This window comes from Mchenga conophoros, linkage group LG20 (assembly GCF_057382185.1).
Source record: "Mchenga conophoros isolate Kocher_MC1m ecotype Shallow Benthic linkage group LG20, M_conophoros_male_GT1.1, whole genome shotgun sequence".
Classification (NCBI taxonomy): Eukaryota; Metazoa; Chordata; class Actinopteri; order Cichliformes; family Cichlidae; genus Mchenga; species Mchenga conophoros.
Window position 1 is genome coordinate 36,735,688 of NC_140545.1, and position 21,886 is coordinate 36,757,573.

A 21,886-nucleotide genomic window follows, 5' to 3' on the forward strand; every position below is an offset into this window, starting at 1 on the left:
TTAATCTGATCTGAAAACACCGAGGACGGATGGCTCCATCCAGCAGGCCTCCTCATCACAAACCAAGTCTGTGCCCGCTCTGGCCTTAGTCCAGCTCATCACACGTACGTCATGTGACACACTTTTGCCTTCACACTCACACAGCCCAGGTAAGGGATGAAAGCTGCTCATTTACCTGAGCACCAACACTGCTCCACAGACTCACTTTACCTGTCGGTAGGAGGTTCAGAGACCTCACCTTGTCAGGTAAATCTGAGGCGTGACCAGCTGTTCATGCTAGTTGACACGGGGTATTCATGGGGGTCAGCGAGGCCCCTCTAAAACGCCCGAAAATACGTGTTTGGAATCTGTACTTCGATGGGTGAAAGTTTAAGACAAACACATTAAATATTTCTAAATCAGTTAATCACAAAAACAACCTGGGCCTGTCTGCGTGCGATCCTGAGCCTCCATCCTCTCACGCACGCTGAAGCTTCCATCGTTTAACGAAAACGTAGCTGATGATGTCATAAAGTCTTCATCATTTATGTGACTGAAGCTGTGTGACAAAGATGAGCTGAGCCCACAGCACCGCTTCATGAACGATCAGTCAGCTGATCTCCACACTCGCACCTGATCAGCAATAATCCAGCTACAGTAATCTGAGTATTTGTTAATATGACAGATTAGAGGCTGCTGCTGATGTCACAGTAATAACGTGCAGTGCTGCGGGCTTTCAGGTGACGTGTTATCGATCCTGAAGCAGTTTCTATGAAATCAGGGTTTGAGTTTATCGCCCTGAGGAGGAGCAGGAGGAGCAGGAGGAGGTGTTTGTCCGTCCTGTACTGAAGCCAATGAAGCATCGCCTCCTCACCCTGATGTCACCTGGAGGCTGAACAAACACACAGAGCGTCGGGATGCACTCGACTTTATTTCGTTTGCAGTGACAAAGTGAGAAAGGTTAAGAAAAGCCTGTGGCAGCGCCACCTTCAGGCTGAATACAAACACATTACAAATGTTAAAAACAAAGAGCTTATCGGCTGCTTTTATTTTTTATTTTTGGTCATTAATTTAAAAAGTGAGGTTACAGGAACAGAACACGCAGCCACACTACGACACGTACAAAAGGAAAAAAAGAAACTAAGGCTGTAAACGGGACTTCCTCCCGTCACCTAGCGTTGGCTGATGGTTCGATTCCCCCCAATCAGGTGTGGTGGCAAGACCGAGAGAGACCGTGGGATCACGAGGAGACGGGGCTTCCCGCGTCGCTGCTCTCGCTCGCCTGCCGCTGCATCACCATCTCCCGGGCGACACAGGTGATCTGACCGTTAGTCACCACACCAGATATCCCCGCCCTGCCAGGAAGAGAGCGGCGTTAACCAAGTCAGACCATCGCTGCTAATAAAGTTTATTTATGTGCGTGTGTGTCCATACTTGTGCTGCGCCTCCTCAGTCAGTGGGGTCATCCCCGGCTGCTTCCCGAAGAAGAAAGTGGACCACCAGTGGCCGGAGTCCTGCTTGGGCAGTCCTGTGGACAGAGTCCAACATTCAGACACGACAGCAGCGTTTAACCGTGAAAGGACTGCTGCGCTTCCCGCCGTCACAGCGGCGACGTTAACCTCGCTCACAAGAAAAAGTCAAACTTTCTGAACACAAACGTGAAAACTAATGAAATCAAACAGACTTTTCCAGCCATCTACAGGCGGAAGCAGTTCACACGTCAGCCTGACCAGCTGATGGATCACATGATCACTGACTGACGCCGCTCACACAAGTTTAAACGAGTTTCAAACTGGTCAGTTATTTTATAACAAAGACGTTTCTATGGCAACAGGAAAAGAAAGCAGGAAATGACTGCATCAGACCTTCATAAAGTCTCGGTGAGTCCGAGCACCGCCCTGGTTTCTGAGACACACACACACTCTCCCAGCTCTGTTCTTGAAAGTAGGTGAAAGGGGAAACTGGGTGTGTTCAGTTCACTCTGAGCGTGTGTGCGTCTGTGCGAGCTCCCTGGCGACATGCGTGTGCTGTGGTGACGAAGAGCAGCACTCTCACATGAGCTGTAATTCAACAAACCGGATCAGACCGGTCTCTGAGCCCCACAGTCTCCCAAACTGAGGCTGAGGGAGGAAGAACTGAGCATGCTCAGAGACAAACATCTGCATCAGCTCACGTGGGCGTCGCTTCAGGACACAAAGTTCCTGCCAGAAGAGCCGCCGCTTAACTCACTCAGTGTGCGAGCGAGTGGGTGGAGCATCTCAGAAAGCCCCGACTGCTGCATTTTAAACCGCATGATGTCGGCACAAGAAACGCGACAGAATGCTCCCACGCCACCAGACTCCCGGCCCCGCCCTGTCCCACTGTGCACTGACCCGGATGGTGAGGGATGACCTCGCCACTGTACTCCGAACTGCCACACGAGCTGCTGCTGGACGTAGAGCCGATGCGCCCTGCCGGACACAAACCTCGGGTTAGTCTCCACCTCACACCTCGCTGACTGTAACCTGCCAACTCTTCTTCGTGTGATACTCACTTCGGTAGTAATCAGTGGTCGCCACGAGAGACCCTCCTGCTGGGATAGCTGCCATTGTTGGGCCGTTGGTCGCTGTACACTGTGCTGATGGAACCCTGCAGGGGACAAAACAAACAGGAAGTAATCACACCAATGACCTGCAGTCACCATTTCAGTCATTAAAGCAGTGACAGAGTCACGTGACCATGTCCTGACAGTTTGTTTACATGTGCTCCTCTGTTTTCTTTCTCCAACCAATCAGATCGTCCTGTGGGCAGGACTTCACGTATCCATTAAAAATACACACCAGTGATGGAGAAGCACTGATGATAATGAACACACTGCTCGCTGTGCTCACTGTTGACATTAAACAGAAAGCCAATAACAGATTACGGTTACTACTGTAATTCAGAGGATTACACGAGAAAATAAAGATTACTGTGTAATCTGTGTGCAGAATCTGACCAATCGCTGCCTCTATGGAAACAAAAAGGTATATAAACACAAACGCCATCAATCATCCCTGCATCAGTGTCTGTGAAGCATCACTTCCTGTGTCCATAGATATTATTACTCCAATAATCACCATCACAGAGGCTGCTCTGCTGTGTGAGTGACACCCGAACCTGTCCCACCGTAAACAAGGCCAGCTAGGAACCAAACATCCCCTCCCACAAAGGGCTTAAACATGATTCCTGCCTGTGCTTACACGGGACACGTGAGCGTGCAGCTCATTGATCATCTGTTCATCAATAAAGCCTGACGTCAAAGAGCAGCTGCAGAGACATCAGGCCGACATCAAGAGTGCATCACAGGATCTTGTTTTTATTCTACACAGGCGTAAACCTGCCACAGCAGCCTAACAGTGTGAGGCGAAACCCGCCTGCAGACAATATAACAGTACATGAAAGCACCACGGTCACTCTGCAGCCTCGCGTGCTGCACGTACACACGTCCACGGCAATGACGTCATCCCAGCCGGGCTTGTTTACAACTAACGGTCACTGCAGCAGACCGACATCTTGACGTGAATCCGCCCCATCGGGGTCACCCTGCAAACGGCCCGGTGGGAGAAAAGACCCCGGGGGAAGGAGGGGGGGCACACGGAGGGTGTCCCGGAGGACATTTTGTTTCCGATTAATCCGCCTTTAACGGCCCGACAGCCCCCCGCTGCTCCCACGGCAACACCGAGAGAGACGTAACGGTTAGCATAACGGGGACAGAAAGGCTTCGGGGCGAGATGGGAACGTGAAACCATCGAAAATGCCCACTTTGTGCCGGAAACGGCCGTCACAGGCACCGCTAACCACCATTTTCTAACCGCTCGTCGCGGTCGGTAGCCTCACCTTGTGCGGACCCAGACGTGCTTGATGTTCGGGAGCACTCCCTTCGATCAGTCGGCGAGGCTGGGGGAGTGAACGCTAGGCAACGGGGCCCATTTGAAAAGAAGTTTTGGGTAAATGTGACCCTCCAAGGCCCGAGCGAGTTCCGACGATGCTGCGGTATGCGGAGGAACGGGCAGCTCCCGCCTTTATACTGGACATGACGTACCCCAGTGGGAGGCGGGACGAACAAAGGCTCCGTCCTCACCGCTTCCCCCTTTCCCTAAAAAAACACCCCGTTGAAGTCGCGTCAGCGCTGAATCAGCGGGTTTCCATGGAAACATCACTGAAACAAAATTTCAACATTTGCATCACAAAATACCGGCACACCGAGACCGGCGCGTGTATCTCCCTGTAAGCCTCAGTACAAGCTCACTTTACATGCGTTCATTTCATTTCCGTTGAGGCTGTAACCGTTAACACGACGCTCGTTTTCCTGCACTTCTCTTTGTTCTCTGCGCTACCAGCAGCCTCCAGCGCCCTCTGCCGGTAATAATAATAATAATCATACATTTTATTGTATTATTGAGGCGCCTTTCAGACCCTCAAGGTCACCTTACAGTAGCACGTAAACAATACCATAAAAAACATTTTTTTTTAAAGAAATCCCAGTAAAAACTACAAATAAAAACACAGTAAACTACATTATGACTAAAACCTGTTTAATGGGGGTGACTCGGTAACTGACTCAGTAAACTGGAGAAAAAAGGAGGTCATGACGCTGATGCAGTTTAGAGTTTTTTTGCTCAGTTTTTATATTTGCTTTTATACTTTTATGACTGTTTATGTCTAAATTTTATCTACCATGTTTGCTATATATACATATTTTACTGTAGTACTTGAGGTCAGTTCTGCTGATTTTAAATGTAGGTGTCTCTCATCTGAGAGCCTCGACAGTGGCACAGCTTTATCTCACCTGTCTGTGGTCAGGTTCGTAGGAGAACAGGAACGAGTGATTGTGCAAAACGTTCGTTGTCGGCAGGATTCGAACCTGCGCGGGGAGACCCCAATGGATTTCTAGTCCATCGCCTTAACCACTCGGCCACGACAACCTACCTACCTACCTCCTGCCGCCGCCTACACCTGTCACTCTACAGGTGTGGTTCTCATATGACCCGTACTGATACAGAACGGGGAAGAGTGACCACTTTAATACTACGAACATGATTGTTTCACGTTACTATTTAAGCCTGATTGTGACCATTCACGGTAACTCTCCCTGGTGGTCTAGTGGTTAGGATTCGGCGCTCTCACCGCCGCGGCCCGGGTTCGATTCCCGGTCAGGGAACACCCTTTTTCTGAAAACCGAAGCGTGCATTCACACGTAGCGTTTTGTGGGAGAAACGTTTCGTCACTCATCCAAGTGACTTCTTCAGTCTCAGCTGACTGCAGGTTTCCCCAAATCTTATAAACAGTACATTTGCATAATGACTGAAACCAGCCCACTGAAGGGACAATGGGCCGGGAGGTCAGTTCCTTAATCATAATTATGCTAATTCTCATGACCACTGATCAACAACCACTGATCAAAGATTCACTTTCCTGGATGATTGAGAATGCATCAAGACGAAAATCTGTAAACATATTTAACCTTCGGTGACCTCAGCCTCTGTCACCTATGCTGTTTGCATACAGAATAGAATATGCATGCAGCTTATTTTTTTAAAAGCTGACGTTTTCTCATATTGAAACCCAAAAACCGTCAGATTGACTTCCTGTTCAGCCCCAGGTGTCATAGTTGACTCTAAACTCAGGAAATTTAGCAACCCAGGAGATGGTCATGGCTTTATTTCTCTAACTTTGCAGCCTTCATCTGAATTTAAATCAGTTAAATTCAGCAATACTTTTCCATGAATTCAGAAAAAGGAGAGCCTCAAATCCAGAATCAAACTTTAATTAATGTTTATTCAATTTACAGATTGTAAAGATGTGTCAGTAAATTTATGCACAGCAGTGAAGTGAAGAGATCACAGGGCACATTTCATTTAAAGGAATGCTTTATTGATATCCAAACATTTACAATAAACCAAAATGTTTTTAATTAATTCACCATAAGCTTCCAAATCTGATCCCTTTAACGATCTACATGAGAGAGGCCCCGGACCCGAATAAAGCTGAAAGTTCTCAGTGAGCATGCTCGTGGTGTGCTGCACGTCCCAAAACTAAGAAGTCACTCACTCCATCCATCATCTACTCTCCAAAACAAACTGCTCATGTGCAGCTTTCAAGGAGGAAAATCCATTTAGTTTCAAAATCGCATTTTTCTCACACTGACGAGCTCCTTTCCCCTGTGCATAAGAAAAATGTGATTCTTTTATTAAGTAAATGACTTCAGGAGTATTTCTTGTAGTGTGCAGAAGTTTGTTTAATCTTGGCAAAGCGCAGAGACACTTGAGGAGATCCAGAGACACAAAGAAAGAGTCTGTAACAGATATTTCAGGATTGGCAACTGATGACATTTTACAAAGAAGAAACTACCTCAGAAAAGCAAAGGAAAGAAAATCAGGAAGCAGCTAACAAATCATCTTCATCGTCTACCATAATGATCAACACAAAGAATAAGGACGCACGCAGGAGGGAGGACAGCCGCGGGCAGCAGAAACACCTACAGCGGAGACCCGCAAGACTGATGACAGGTCTCCCTCTCAGGTGTACTCACACGTGGCGGCACGCCTCAATGACCACTTCCTGTCACAGAGCAGTCGGACGCCACAGGAGCAGGATGTCTTATTAACGAGCTCGTCAGCACTTCCTGTAGCGGGCAGGAGTGATGTTGGCAAAGCACACAAAGATTGGCACGGTACTTCATGGCGTTTTACAAATAATGAAAAAAAAACCTGAAAAGTCAGTTGTTCGCGCCCCGTGTGAGTACACCACAAACACCCGGGCGTCCCGTCCTTCACCAAACCCAGAGTAGAAGAAGAAGAAAAACCAAAGGGCGAGGGGTGGGCGTGTCCCGCGGCTGGATCAGAGAGCGGGCGAAGCTTTTAACGCGAGTAAGGCCGACTGAGAAGCGGTGACATTCAGCAGGTAGCGTTCGCGGCGAAGCGTCGTTGAAGCGTCGGCTGCGCTCCGACGGCGACGCCAGTTTCACTAACAGGAAGCTGCGTTTTCAGCGACACGCCTGTGAACCGGAGACAGTTTGGTTACCTGTGTTGGTACGCGCCGATAGAAGTTACGTAAAAACGTCTGCAAAGCTGTAAAAGAGTTCAGAGAATACAAAATGGCTGAAGGACTTTTTTACACAGCGGGGGTTTCAGGTGGGATGTGCGTGTACGTGGAGAAGGTCGAGGAGGGCGGGGGTTCCCGGGTCCTGACCCCGCCCATCCTCGCAGGTATATAGCGCTAACCTGTACACCTGCCTGCGTTTACACAGAGCGCGGCGGGGGGCGCTGTGCAGCGTGTGCTCACAGTGTGAATGCAGAGAAAGAAGAGAGCACGCTCACCCACAGAGGCCCATATAGTCCTCCTCCACCTGCAGAAGCCCCGCCTCCAAAGCTACACCTGCAGGAGGTTTGCGTGTTTGTTTTTTGGATGCGTATGAACACGGGGGGGGGGGGGTCAAGTTTCAGAAGGTGACATCTTTTAGCGCCTGGTGTTTAGCCGGGTGGCCTCTGAAACATTGATGGGTTTGAAACAGAGGCGGGGCTCGGGGGCGGGGCTGTGCACTCTGCCACCAGCTACAGAGCGAGCTGCTGAGGTGGAGGTGGAGGTGTGGCTCTGCGACGAGGTGGTAACAGTACAGTCTAAGGTCGTGAAGAAGGTGGCGGCGAGGAGGTGGTGGAGGAGGGAGCGAGTGTTCAGAAAGATGGGTTCTCCTGAGTGGGGGTGGTGTCGGTGGGGGAGCTGACGGTGTCTCCATTTCCTCTCTGACCGACGACCTTATACTGAAGAGAGAGAGGAAGAGGAAACAGCTGAGGGTCAGTGATGCGGTTAGCGCGTCCCTTCATCAGCTTCCTGTTTACTCTGTTTAAAGCCTCGTCTTCATTTTAAAACCTTCCTTCAGACACAAACCTGAAACTAAAGAAAAGCTGACTTCCTGTCCCACACTCACGGAGCACCGTGAGCAAAAACATGCAAAGAAGAAGAAACTAATCGACACTGGACACAGAACATGCTGCCACCTTGTGGTGAAACTCTGCATTAACCTTTGACCTTTGCTCGTCCTGCAGATATCTGAACTCAATGTTCAACTTTGATCCTTTTCCAAACACTAAACTTTGCTGCAGACCTCTGCTCACCTTCAGGTTCCCCATTTTATCCTCAAAGGACTTGAAGGTTGGAGAGTTTCTGCGGAGCAGAGACACGAGGTTAGAGTCAGAATAACACCGCCACATCAAATCTAACAAACATCACATTTCTTTAATAACAACGCCAAATCCAAACGTCAGGATGCCGTGTGAATAAAAACTGAATGTGATGATCTGCAAGTCTCATAAATCCAGATTTGATTCACAGAAAACATTTAAAGGAGAAAATGAACCATTTCAATAAAGTTTGACTTTGATGGCGGCAGCACGTGCGTCAAAGTTGGGACGGGTCGACAAAACGCTGAAAACTGAGAAGAGAAACAGCCGGAGGAAGATTTATCAGCTGATCAGGTGTCCTGTGTGTTGTGTCTTTCTGGCTGCTGTTACAACCAAATTTCCCCTTGTGGGACAATTAAAGGATTATTCTATTCTATTCGATTCTATTCTGTCAGCAGCTGGGTCACATGATCGGGCAGAGCTTCACCAACCTACAGCAATCCTCACTGTGAACATGACATCATCAGCATACTCAGAGGAATCTCTGTGCGCGGGGACGATAACCTTCAAACGCCGCTCTGTGATCAATCAGTGCACGGGCTCAGGAACGCTTCCAGAAACCGCCGTATGCGAGCAGCTCGGCGTGCAGTCCACACGTGCAGGTTACAGCTCCATCACACGGAGGAGAACCACGCGTGACCACGATGGAGAAATGGCGCCATCTGCTCTGGACTCCTTTAAGACTGATCTGAGGTCAGACCCGTCATGTTTTATGTTTTATTGTGAATAAAATGTGAGTTTCTGAGATCTGCAGACTCACAGCAGCCCGACGTTTTGGGCCATAGACCTGATAAAATATTCAATCATGAAATAAAAGCAGCTTTAATAAAAACAAACAATGTACACATGTTTGTATCGTTTGTGTTTCACTGCAGACGAGCTGCGACTGGAAAGAACAAACAAAGAAAAACAGCCACCGCAGCAAAGTTTCATTATGTCACCGCAGCGTCAAATTTCAACACAATAACAACTAAAATCAAAAACTTTCATGTTGCCACGGAAACATCAGATCAGCTGACGGCAGAGTCGAATAAATGTATTCGAATAAAAGTAGCCAATAAAAACTCCACCTCATTTCCCCACATCAAACGCCCCCAGGTTTGAACGCCTTCAGTGAGCTGATGTTAGCGAGCACAGACAGGTACAGGTGTGTGTGTTACGTTACCTCATGGCGGGCATACTTATCGAGTGGCGAATGGAATAGTTGCTACTTTGAATGCGTTAAAGAGAAGAGACAGAAAAGCAAGTGTTACAATGCAGGAAGCAGTGACGCGCACGCACACACACAGCTGTTAAATCAGCTGTCACAGCCTGCAGAGCAGTCTGACGCTGAAAGAACTGAGTTTTTCAAACATCCTCTGCACAGCTGGAACGCCCAGCGTCGTTTCTTTAACTCGTTTACTTTATTTTCAGCTCATATCATCGAAACGTCTTCCTGTCAGGCTGGCCAATCAGAGCACAGCACTTTAAACTGGCGCTGATACATGAACATACAGAACCATCAAACTGAAATGAAGCTGTCTCCACAGCAACCTGAGGCTAGCATCACTACAAACGTTGAATTCAACTTTATTGACACAACACAAAGTCACAACAGCAGTCCCCTTGAGGCACTTTAAAGGGTCACCTGACTTCTTAGTGGACCAGTGTTGCGTTTACATAATTACAGGTCATGTGACTGACCGTGTGAGGATGACAACATGTGGAGGCTTACCTAAAGGAGTTAGAGAACGGCAGAGCTCTGCGGGTCAGACCAAGGCAGCGGTAAGAAGGAGAGAGAGAGAGAGCGTGAGGCCACACACACACACACACACACACACACACACACACACACTGAGCTACAGGGATTAAACTGCACAGTGGAGGGGGCCGCGTCCCACTGCTGCTTTACTCACACTCAGCACTGAAGCTGGGTAACGACCCAATCACAGCAGTGAAGCTGCAGGTGGGCAGGACGCGACCGGAGATGAAGTCAGAGCTGCAGGAAGAAACGCGTGGCCGGGTTTAACCTGGTGACGGTCTGAGGCGGGCCTCGTCCTCGCCAACGCGCTCTCTGAGCCCCCGCGTTGGCGAGGACGGGACAGGGTTGATGCTGTGAGCCACGTTAACGGGCCGTCGCCCGAGCAGTGCTCGCACTCTGTCACTCGGGGAGCTAAACCCACAGCAGGAGAGGCGTGCAGACCCAACACACCACCTGATTTAAACGATCCACAGACTCGTCACCAGGTTGCCTAGCAGGGGACGGTGTAAGGATGGGTCCACACGTCCCCGCTGACATTTGTTCCTGCAGCTGAGCCGGCGCGGTGGCCATGTTGGCTCTGTCGCACTGTACCTCATGTCGCCGATCTTCTTGCTGAGGGCCGTGCTCATTGTACTCAGAGCCGCGGTCGTCTTCTGTCCGGCCTGGGAAAGCGTCTCCTGAGTCTTCTTGTACCTGCAGAGAGGAGGAGCACAGAAACAGAGGCGTTAGTGTTGAGCTGCAGCGCCACAGACACACAAACGCACCAGTGTTAGTGTTCACACAGACCAGCCGCGACACACAGCAAGTTAAACACAGCAGAGCGTCCTCCCTCTGGAACAAACTGGAAACAGGAACAAGAACCCAGGAGTGTTAGCAGGCACCAGTCAGCCGGCAGGAAGAGCTTATTTCAGTCTCGCCTCACAGCACGAGGAAAACATGACAGGGAGACCGATGGCTGGTCACGACCAGCGGCGAGCCGAGCGCGTTACAGCGAACAGAGCCACACTACTGGTTTGATGATGTGAGAGACCTGAGATGCAACAGCGTCCAGCAGAGGCAGCAGTGAGTCCGTGCCTCAGACTCATGTTACAGCCTGACGGTCCGTGGATCCTCCTCCGTAACACAGCTTTAAAGGGCATCGTGCTCGTGCTGCCGGAGCCCTTTTAATGAGGTCATGTGACCAATAAGATGGCTGCTGTGAGGTCACTGTAACAGAGCGCTGAGGAAGGCGGAGCTCCGCTTTAAGGATTTTATGTTGATGTTACTGATCAGCAGGTGTGATGCTCCCGTACGTCGCTGTCCGCCCTTTCATCCAAACACGAAACAACAAGGGCCAACTTTGATCCTGCAGACCGCAGAGCGAGCTCGCAGCGGCTGTGTCCATCTGCGGTCCCGAGACAAGAACCTCAGGTTTATCGGGTCCAGACTGAGGACGCTTCCAGACAGAAAACGTCCAGCAGCTAACAAAGCAGCACACCACCTGTGGAGGCTCTTCGGCCAAACGCATGCAGGAGCTCAGAAACGCAGGGGCTGAAGTTCAAATGGATCAGACACCGGATCTATAACTCGCCTAACAGCAGTTTACCGACGGCTTCGCCTGACCAGCTGTGAAAACAACAGGAAGTCAGCGGCTTGTTTTCATTCCTGCAGTCGAGCTCCCGTTTACCTCCAAACACCTCTGATCCCAGCACGGACAGGACGACGCGTGCGGCAAGCAGAACACGCCGTGCTCTCGCTGCTTCCACGCACAGCAGGCGTCTGTCAACACTACAGTAACGCAGCAGCACGATTGAAGCACGTGAAAAGTTCAGAGCTGGATTGTTACTTGCAGAAAGTAACTTGGTTACTTTTGGGGGGGAAAAACATTTTTAGAGTAACAGCACTGACAGCTGCGGCTCGGGAGGACCAGCGGCTCGTTGGTGGTTCGATCCCCGGCTACTCTACTCTGCATCTCAACGTAACCCCCAGACCCAGGCCTCTGTGAGGTCCACCAATAGGAGCACAAAAATCTCAGCCCCACACACACACACACACACACACACACACACACACACACACACACACACGGGCGGCAGCTTCAGCTCCACGCCGGCTTCACTCTGAACGTCAGCCAGGACGCACAGCCAGGAACAACAGGAAAACTGTGTCAGTCTGGAAAAGCAGTCGCAGCATTAGGTCATCAGGCAAAGCAGCATCTGTGACCTTTGACCTCCACCAAGGAGCAGCACAAGATGAAGGAGGATTATGATAAACTGTGAATCATGCAAAGCTACTCTACTACAACCCAAGAAGAAAGACGAGGAGCTGGAAACGAGCACACAGGTCTGAGTTTGTTGCTTTTTGGTTCCAGTTTTCTTTCTCAACCCACCATCACAGCTTCAATAACACTTCCTGTAACCCAGGGGTGGGAACTCCAGGCCTCGAGCTTTATCACCCTGGGTCGGCACACCTGGGTCAAATGATCAGTTCAGTTCCAGGCCTCTGCAGAACTTCACGACATGTTGAGGAGGTCGTTTAGCCATTTAAATCAGCTGACATGTCTGAAAACCTGCAGGACGCCGGCCCTCGAGGCCTGGAGCCCCCCGGAGCCCCGCCCCTGCTGTAACCCTAATATTAATAAAACATTTAACCCTATGATGTCATCTTCTGCTTTTTTTTTTTAAACTGTTGAACCTCTGCACTGTTGCTTTTTCCAAAACAGACTGGGAGCTGACGATGACGCCGTAAACAAAGAGCTCCAGGTTCCTGCTCGCAGCTCTGCGTGTGCGCCGCTGTGTGGCGCGTCGGAGGGTCGCTCTGGACGAGCTGATAGTTACTCCACCTGAGAATAAATGCCACTGTGTCCGTGTGACACTTACTGTAATCAACGATCCCTGCCAGACGTGCATGGCGGTGGCGCTTCACTTCCTGTCAGCTTTGACTGTTTGAACGCTCTGCATGACGTCTGTTTTAGATTAATAACTGGAGAAAACGTGGTCAGCATCGACAGGGCCTGAATATTTTTGGTTCAAACACCGAAGACGATGAAAAGTGTAACGAGGAGGCTTCAGCTGCGTCCACAGCAGAAAACGTCTCCTCGTCTCGTTAGCAACAGCTCCACCGCCGTGGCACCACAGAAGCAAAAGGAAAACAGAAAACTTCCACAAATCCCAAAGTGAAAGAAACCTTAACTCATCTACAGACAGACAAGAGCACAAAGACGAAGGTCAACTCACGCGTCGGAGTGGGTAATGTCATCCAAAGTGGCCGAGGCAGACAGATATCTGAAGACACAACAGCAGGAAAAATCACACAGAGACACTCACAGCACACGTCAGCTGAAAACGTCCAAAACATGCTAGAAGCTGCCGCTGTGTGCGGCCGGACAGGAACGCCGACTCTCCTGAGCACACGGAGGAGGTTTAAAAACGCCGCCGCCGTGGATTCAGAGCTGCACGTTCATATAACACGTTGATGGAAAAGAATATTCACATGTAATACAGATCTGCAACATAAAAACCTCCAGCTGAAAAGAAGCCGTCACAGATGAACAGCAGTCACACAGTCAGCACATCCGTGTTGGCGGCGGTCCGCTGCGAGGGGCGGGGCGTAAAGCGAGGTTGCAGGTACACGGGTAAACACTCAGACCTCACAGAGCAGGGAGAGGATCAGCGTGGAGTTCACAGGAGTCACACAGCCACGCAGCTGAGGGCGGAGCCAGGAAACAGGAACGCCGCCCTGACCGAGGAACCTACAGGTGTGTGTGTGTGTGTGTGTGTGTGTGTGTGTGCTGACTGTGTTGCTGTTCGAATAATTGTTGTGAAGTAGCTGTAGGCCTGTCGTGATGACCTTTGACCTAGCCCACCAATCAGTGCAGGTCCCGGTTTAAACAGCCAATCACAATGAGCCGTATCCTGTGTCCACTAACATTCAAACACCTGCACTGGTGAAGCTGCTATTGTGGTTGCCATGGTGATGAGACTTTTGGCCGCACCGCTCAAACCCGAGACCGGAGCTGTGAGCGTCAGGAAGGAGGCCGTCTCTGCTTCCCTCGTGGTCAGCGTCCACTCAGTCCACAGTCACAGAAACGTGCGTGTTGGTGATCACATGATGCCATGGAGTTAAAACTGGACTCAGGGTCATTTTAATCAGCTCACCGAACATTTCACCCATTTATCTGAAGCTCTGCGATAAATATTAACCGCAGGGACAGGCTCCACCCCCCGCCAACCTGATAAGGATCAGAGGACGGATGGATGATGTGATGATATTTAAACTTTGATCTGTGAAACATGACACGGTGAGCTGCAGCATAAGGTCGAATCCAACGCACAGCAGACTCCTGTTGTGCAACAATCCGATTCTGACCTCGCAGACAGCCTGAGTTATTTTTACAGAAACCGGAGCCGCCCCGCGAGGCCAGCCTCCGCCCACAACTGTCCCCTCCCACTGCACGGGCCACATCAACCCAAACGGCTCCGTCTCCACCGCCTCCGGTTTACTTTGAGACAAGACGCTCAGTCAGCTGATCCACAAAACGAGGAAACGGGAAAAAAAGAGAACATCTAAAAATATTCATGCGGCCGTGACGTGTTCATAACTCACAGCGTCTGCGCGCGCCTCACCCGCCTGCCCGTCTTCCTGGATATCACGTATCATGTGACTAAGCAAAACACCGTCTCTTCCCCTCCTCCTCTCTCGCATTCCTTTCCTCCCACTCGTTCCTGCAGCAGCGAGTCCGAGCTGTCCGTGTGGTTGCAGACACGTTTCCAGCTGCATTAGAGTAAAATCCACGCTGACTGCACGTCTGCGGCAGACGAACGACCACAAACTAACACCGACAGCGCTCGCCGACGTGCTGGTGTATTTCTGCGAGCAGAACAAACACCAGAAACCTGCCGGTGCAGCTGCTGCTGCTTGTGAGTCAAGCACGAGTCAGCAGCGCCGCCCCGTCAGGTCACGCCAACTATCCGAGCGAGCTCGCCAATCCGGTTCATTACAGAGGCGGAACCTGGAAACTTCCAGCAGCCTCAGGCCTCAGCAGCCGGGCGGGAACGCTGCGATTCACAGCGTGTCTTTGCTCTGCTGGCACAGAAACGTGTCCCTCGGACTGACCCAGACTGGAAGTCGTTTCAGGGGTCAGCCGGGATCGCCCGGGGTCAGATGGCGTGCTTGAGGCTCTGAGTGATGCAGCAATTCTGCACATGCTCATTGGGAACGACTCATCCTCTGTGGGGTCTCCAACTCCACGTGTCCGGGAGCGCTGTCACCTTTAACAGGGTTTTTGGACGTTAACGTCAACCGTAAAAACACCCGTGGCGCCAACGCCAAGGTGTGTCTGCGACGGAAGCCGCTGGCCTCGGGAGACACAGGCCTGCAGCTGCATGGTGAATAACCACGGTCCGACAAACGAGTCGCGTTTTACCGTCACTGGGTTTGACTTTGAAACGTTTCAAAGCTCTGTCCTGCCTCGCCTTATAAATCAAGCGCACCCATCTCCATGACGGCACGGCAGCGTTTTCTCCCCACGAGCTCCCAGCGCGTCTACTCCAGCTACAGCCACAAGTCAAACCAACGTGGCTTCCAATCACCAGCAAAGACCTTCATCGGTTCAATAGCTGCCTTTTACTGAATGAAAAAACAAACATGTAATTATCAGCACAATAGTTACACATGGAAGTGTGACCACGCCTCCTTTAGAGGAGGTGCGCTTGATTTCTAACAGCGGGGAACAATGAATGACTGACTGCAGTGAACAGCCTGTAACTCAGACAGCAGAGGGGGGAAGGCTGTTTGAAGAAGCCAAAAATACGGAGGAAGACTGATGCTGAGAGGAAGCAGGAGAGGACACCGTCACATCTGGAGGCAAAGACACCTGATCTCTGAGAGGGGAAGTGAAGAAATACACTGAACCTTTAGCTCCTCCACAGAGAATCTGATAACCAAACACACTCGGGTGAGTGAGGCATGCAGCTCAGGCTGCTGTGGTCAGGACGCCCACACCAAATCCCACCTCAGTGCTACCTCACAGCAGAGCACTCACTCCAGCAGTTGCTCTGTCCGCTGACACCACGGTGCATGATGCTAGCATCACAGACTCACACTCAGTCCTCAGTAACTGGAGCTCAGCCTTCTTCCTGGTCTGTTAGTACAGAAACGTCACAGCAGCCATGTTATCGGTCACATGATGTCATTAAAAATGCTCCGACAGCACAAACACGGTGCAGAGGTCCGGCTCAGGGACCTGAGACCGAGCAGACAGCTGCAGGTGAGCCTGAGCAGCTCCCACACTAGACCGCTGAAATGTTCACGCACACGTTAGAAGCTGGGTGCCAAAGTCAGAGCGTGAGAGCGCAAACAGAGCGAGCAGCGAGCACGGCGTCGACTCACAGATCTGAACGGGTCACCCGCTCGTTCCACTCGCCCAGCGTCTCAGCCGTTCTCACGTAGCTGGAAACACACACAGGACGGCGTCAGCTCAGCCTGAATCACACTTCAGTATAACCCCTCCTGTCATCCTGCAGCTCTGTCTGAAACAAGCTCCGCCCCTTATAGACCCACTTTCTGCTGATTGGCTGCCCCTCACTAACAGAAGGTTAGACAGCAGTGACTTCTCCTTCCTTCAGAAAAGCTTTGCTGCCATTAAAGCGCAGAGCGCCGCTGCGTCTGAGCGCGTCAGAGATGAAACTGTCTCTGCAGCTTCCGTTTCATCTGAACGATGCAACGTGAAACCGGATGGGTCAGTCTGCAGCTCGTTACTACCGGCGCCCGCAGGGACTCGCACACACCCTCTCGCATCCTGTGCCAGAAGCTCGTCTATCAGCAGGTGCTCCCTGCACATCCTCAGGATCACACCTCCTCCTCAGCATCAGGAGGTGGGATCCAAACCAGGTGAAGCTGGACTCTATGTGCAGATGTGGCTGTGCCACAAGCCGAGGCCTTCAACTTGTTCAGTTTCTTCTTTGCAAACCAATCAGGATCCACAGACTCGGGCTGAACCTCCAGCCTCGGTGAAGCGAGCCTCCGACTGCTGAACAGTACTCATGCTTCAACAGCTCGTCTCCTCACCTGTGGGGACCTCCCAGCCTGACAGCCTCGGGGTTCAGTCCACATCGTGGCAAACCAGATACAGCTTTGGTGACGGTGGAAGGAAAAACTCCCTTTTAACAGGAAGAAACCTCTGACAGAACCAGCTGAGGAAGCCAAAGCCATCAAACACATGAATTTAGGCTAATTAAATGCAACGCCATCCAGAACAAATCAATGTTTGCATGAGTCCAACCTTCGGTCCTCTTGTTATTCAGAGCTGAGCTGAAGGCTGTGAGCGATATCTGCTGGGACTGAATGGAGCCTTTATTTAGTCTAAGCTGTGGAGAACATTTGAAACGTAAAGCACCGAGATATACGAAAGCTCTCCGAGGACAGCCTAACCTCCCGGCGCATTCACAGATACGTACGCGTTGGAGGTCTGCACGTCCTGCCAGCTCCTCGTGAGGTTCTGCCTGAGTTCGTTGAGCGGGTTGAGGCCGAGTTTCCTCTTCAGCTCTGCGGCGTGTCTCTCTTTTGCGCACAAAACCTGCCGCAGGGTGTTGATCTCCTCCTCCACCTGAAACACATTCACAGACTTTCTTAAAACAGGAGCTTTAAATCCAACTCCACAGAAAGTCACGTTGTTTGATGGAGAGACCGTAAACACCACCATCCTTATTCACCCCCACCCCTCAAACTGTTTTCTGGAGGCTTGGAGAAAGCTGCGTTCACACAGGAAGGAAGAAAACAAACACACACTGGCAACACAAAGGGGGCGGGGCAAATAAAATTGTTCTCAACTGTAGCGACTACCAGTGAGAGCTCAGGATACTGCTGACTGACTGATGAAGTGGTAGTAAGTACATTAGAAGGTTACCTAGGTAACCAGCACCCGGTCCATTAGCGACCGCCGAGTCCGGGCGTCTGATCTCAATATAAAAAAAAAATTAAAAAAAAAAAAAACAGGCTCAAGTGGCGATCGTGGCTCAAGAGTTGGCAGTTCATCTTGTAATCACAAGGTTGCCGGTTCGAGCCCCGGCTCAGACAGTCGCAGCCGTTGTGTCCTTGGGCAAGACACTTCACCCGTTGCCTACTGGTGGTGGTCAGAGGGCCCGGTGGCGCCAGTGTCCGGCAGCCTCGCCTCTGTCAGTGCGCCCCAGGGTGGCTGTGGCTACAATGTAGCTGCCATCACCAGTGTGTGAATGTGTGGATGACTGGATATGTAAAGCGCTTTGGGGTCGCTATACAAACACAGGCCATTTACCATTTTTATTTCAGGCTCAAGTAACGGTTTAACCGCAGAGGCCGTGGCGTAAACGCAGCGCTCATGATGTCATGACAGTCACAGGATCAGAGGGTTAAATTAAACAGCTGCTCAGTGAAACCTTTCGCTGTAATCAGTCACCTGACACTTCATTTCAAAACTCCTGAGCTCCAGTTTTGGATCCAAACACTGCAAACTAACACTTAAAGAAGCCCCGCCCCCACCACACAGGTGCTGTCGAGCACCTGGGATCTCAGCAGGTGTGGTGTGTACCTTGGTGAGCTCGGTGCGGAGCTCCTCCGCCTCCTCCTCCGTCAGGCCAGGTGGAGGAGGGTTGGCTGGGTTCCCCATAGCGCCCTCCACGGGCACGTCGGACAGGCTGTCTGTGCGATCCACGCCGAGAGCTTTGTTAGGAGAGTTCAGGTTGATATCTGAGAGGAGGAAGAGGAGGAGGCGGGATTAGAGACACTGAGACAATGCTGAAAGCAACAGAGGCGCACGCACACACACACACACACACACAGGAAAAGGCGAGTGCTGGCGGCAGCTGATATCAAACAGGAAGTGGCAGCAGCTGCTGCGAACACCGCCACACTGAGAAAGAAACTGAGTCATGCTGGAACAGAAGGACTGGTTCTGATGGGCGTAGCAGCCTGTGGACCAGTGCGGTCCAACACGGAGGACCTCTGGTGGTGGACGTGAGTCAGCAGGAAACGCTGGCGACCCCGGTCAGACCGGCAAATGGTAAAAATCAGCAGGATGACCCTGTGACCTCCACCACCTCCACCCGTTTCATTTAAACCAGGATCCACACTTGAGAAAAAAATCTCACTGATGACCGACTGTAGAGACGACACAGACCACCATAATGGTGACCTCGCAGGTGTGTCAGCCAATGAGCAATGGCCTCAACGCAGGTTTACCCGCATTTCCAGCACAGCCAGCTGGGCCCCAATAAATCCTGACTCACGGTCGAAGAGCAGATTATTGTACGATTGTGCGTCCGTCTGAGCCCGCCTTTGTCACAGACTTTACTGGGCGGGGGTGTGTCGATGGACAGATGGCAGTCAAAGCAATTCTTACCCAGCGTCCCCCGGTGCATTAAAGTAACGCTGTCCCTGTGCTGACAGTCATAATGCATTAAATCAGGTTTCACATCGCACAAACACCCTTTAGTGTGTGTGTGTCTGCGCAGCTACACTGACCCGAGTGTGCAGGATTCAGCCTCGGAATTACAGCCCAGCATTTCAAAATAATAGACAACATCTGCAATTATAGAGGCACAAAAACACCACACAATGTTCTCTCGATGCTCGCCGGCATCATTCATGTCGTTACTGAAGGACGTCCTTCCACACTTCCTGGTTACAGCAGCGCTGACACAGCGTTACAGCCGGACCCTCGGCACAGGCCGCATGCAAGCACCTGGGCAGCGCCTTCAAAGGAACATTTAATCACAGTAAAAATGACCTTCTCGTGTTTACGTGAATGCCATAGCAACAACATCACCGTTCATGTGACATACAAAAATGGTCCTGCTAGTGTCACAGGTGGGGGTGGGGCTACAGTATTAATCTATGACTGACAAACCCCCCACTCTAATTTTGAAAGTTGAGTCGCTGCTATAGGGGCGTTCCCAGTTTACATCACTGCAGCGGGAGTAACAAATAAAATCAAAGTTTCTTCCACCTCCACGTTTGCTTACACCACCTGACCCAAAATGGTCAAAACATTAAGAACCCCCAAAGGATTTTACTGACCTAACACAGCAGGGACCAGACATCAGACCCTGGAATATTTCAGGTAACTCTGACAGGGTCAGGTGGGAAGCATCAGGTGACGCTGCCTCAAAGGGTTTCTCGACAGTGTCATCACTGTGGGTCTGTTCCCGCACATCCCTCCATGATCCCCTGAAGAAGAGTCATTTCCTAATCCTTCATGCTTCCGGCTGCGGTCTCACTTCCTCACTGCCCTCACAGAGAAACCGTGTGTGTGTGTGCGCGTTATCAGCTTCATCATCTGATGTGGCAGCGGTCTGACGAGTCTGCAGACGCTGAGCCGTGTCCTGCATGTGAACCACACCTTCCTTACACTTCTGCTGATAACACAACACAACAGCTGCTGCCTCGCCCTGTGAGCCAGCAGCGACCGAGCCTCGTTACTGAAGGCCGACCCAAAGCAGTCAGCAAACCTCTTCCTGCTTCATCGGGTAGTTACTGCGGGGTCACTCCACAGACTCGGACGTCCCTCTTTATCCGCCCTGCTGCGCACAGACGAGAGGCAGCAGTAACCTCTGCTCTGAAAACGTCCATTAGAGCTGCAGAGCAGCGCGGGGAGTTCACAGAGAGAGGGCCTGCAGGAGCCGACCGAGGCGTCATCAGGTCACCTCGGATCCTATTGGCTCAAGCATTGACGCAAGACACGTCTGTCCCGTTTATTCCTCACGTTCTGGGGTTGTCTTACTGAAAACAAGCGTCTTCACCTGAACTGATGTTGAACATTTAACAAATCTGGGTTTTTTGAGCTCGAGTAAATTTAATCCCACTGACAGAAAGGTGCACGTGCTGGCTTTATTAAAAGCAGATGATCAATAGGAAGTCATTTCCTTTTTGTCCTGAAACCTGAATTCACGCCTCACCTTAAAATAAAGACAAAGCTCCCTTCACAGTCTGACTAAATGCTGCTTTTAAGGCTGACCTATTCTGCACTTTTTCTACTCTTCCAGCTGTATGATGTCATCACGACAAACAAAAGCTCCACCCACCTGCTGTTTAAAACTTCCCTTTGTAAGGCTTATTCTGATTTGTGAATCATGCTAAGCCACCCTGGCAGTGTGAGAGAACACAGCCTGATTCAGCTGTAAACACAGCGTCAACACAACATGAAGCTGTCAGTCTGAAAAGTCAGTGATGACACAGCAGCAACTAGCATGCTAACAGCCAGTTAGCTGTGTCCACCTGACAGGAGGGGTCGGTGACTCACTCAGGTGAGGCTCCAGGTAAATACAGGAGCCTCTGCTGCTGCGTTTGGGGCAGCCAGCCAATCCTACCTGGAGTCTGAGCTGGTTAAACACGTCGGCAGTGTCCGTGTCCGTAAACACGGAGCTCCGTTTTTAATATGATTCAAGTTCCACTCAGCGGCTAACCCACAAACCCGAGCTCAGAGCCCGGGAACCGGGCCTGTGGCCAATGTTCGGTGATCTCCCAGCTTCGTACAATCAAACCGGGCTCACACAGTGGGCTGTCGGCCGTTTATGACCGATTAAAGTGGCTAAAGTATCCGCTGAGAGCCGCTCTGCGCACTCTCACACTCGGCTAGGCTACGCTAGCTCCGTGCTAGGCTAACACTCAGCGTTACCTTGGCTGGCGGGGTCCATGGCGTCGCTCTCTCGCGGATTAAACTCCTCTTTCGAAGATTTAAAGTTTCAGGTGGAGCGCAGCGGACAGCAGAGCGGCACACTGAGCACAAACCGTCCACACTACAGCTTCGCTGACAGAAAGTCGTCGACAAGAACACACGGGGAGCAGCAGTCGTTTATCCCACGGTCCGTGAAATTAACGCCAAACAACAGAGGCACATCCGGCGGGGAATTTCAAAATATTACGTTAGTGCCTGGAGGCGATGACTGGGAAATATTTATTGATGACTCCTCTATTATTTTATTAAGAAATAGTGGATTACCTGCCTCGGAAA

General features: G+C 51.0%; 2 protein-coding genes and 2 non-coding genes across 9 annotated transcripts; 1 reads left to right on the forward strand and 3 right to left on the reverse strand.

Annotated features, from left to right (window-relative positions):
- Nucleotides 1-891: 891 nt before the first annotated feature.
- ppdpfb (pancreatic progenitor cell differentiation and proliferation factor b) lies at nt 892-4,208 on the reverse strand. Its single transcript, XM_085261110.1, has 5 exons — nt 3,838-4,208; nt 2,513-2,607; nt 2,352-2,429; nt 1,414-1,507; nt 892-1,334 (listed from the first exon to the last, which is right to left on the reverse strand). The coding sequence occupies exons 2-5, from the start codon at nt 2,565-2,567 to the stop codon at nt 1,220-1,222; spliced, it is 342 nt and encodes a 113-aa protein (XP_085117236.1). The 5' UTR covers nt 2,568-2,607; nt 3,838-4,208; the 3' UTR covers nt 892-1,219.
- A 635-nt stretch (nt 4,209-4,843) lies between these two features.
- On the reverse strand, nt 4,844-4,925 carry trnas-aga (transfer RNA serine (anticodon AGA)). The gene has a single exon. It is a non-coding gene; the product is annotated as a tRNA-Ser (tRNA).
- Nucleotides 4,926-5,089: 164 nt separating this feature from the next.
- trnae-cuc (transfer RNA glutamic acid (anticodon CUC)) lies at nt 5,090-5,161 on the forward strand. Its single transcript has one exon. It is a non-coding gene; the product is annotated as a tRNA-Glu (tRNA).
- A 691-nt stretch (nt 5,162-5,852) lies between these two features.
- Nucleotides 5,853-21,754, reverse strand: tpd52l2b (tpd52 like 2b). Of its 6 annotated transcripts, none has more exons than XM_085260357.1 (9): nt 21,551-21,754; nt 18,467-18,624; nt 17,358-17,506; nt 13,137-13,184; nt 10,513-10,614; nt 9,895-9,921; nt 9,346-9,387; nt 8,115-8,163; nt 5,853-7,760 (listed from the first exon to the last, which is right to left on the reverse strand). In XM_085260357.1, the coding sequence occupies exons 1-9, from the start codon at nt 21,567-21,569 to the stop codon at nt 7,674-7,676; spliced, it is 681 nt and encodes a 226-aa protein (XP_085116483.1). In that variant the 5' UTR covers nt 21,570-21,754; the 3' UTR covers nt 5,853-7,673. The 6 variants fall into 6 exon arrangements, with proteins under 6 accessions (XP_085116483.1, XP_085116482.1, XP_085116485.1 ...); XM_085260356.1 differs by having other exon boundaries at nt 9,346-9,390; XM_085260359.1 differs by lacking the exon at nt 13,137-13,184 and having other exon boundaries at nt 21,551-21,752.
- Nucleotides 21,755-21,886: the final 132 nt, after the last annotated feature.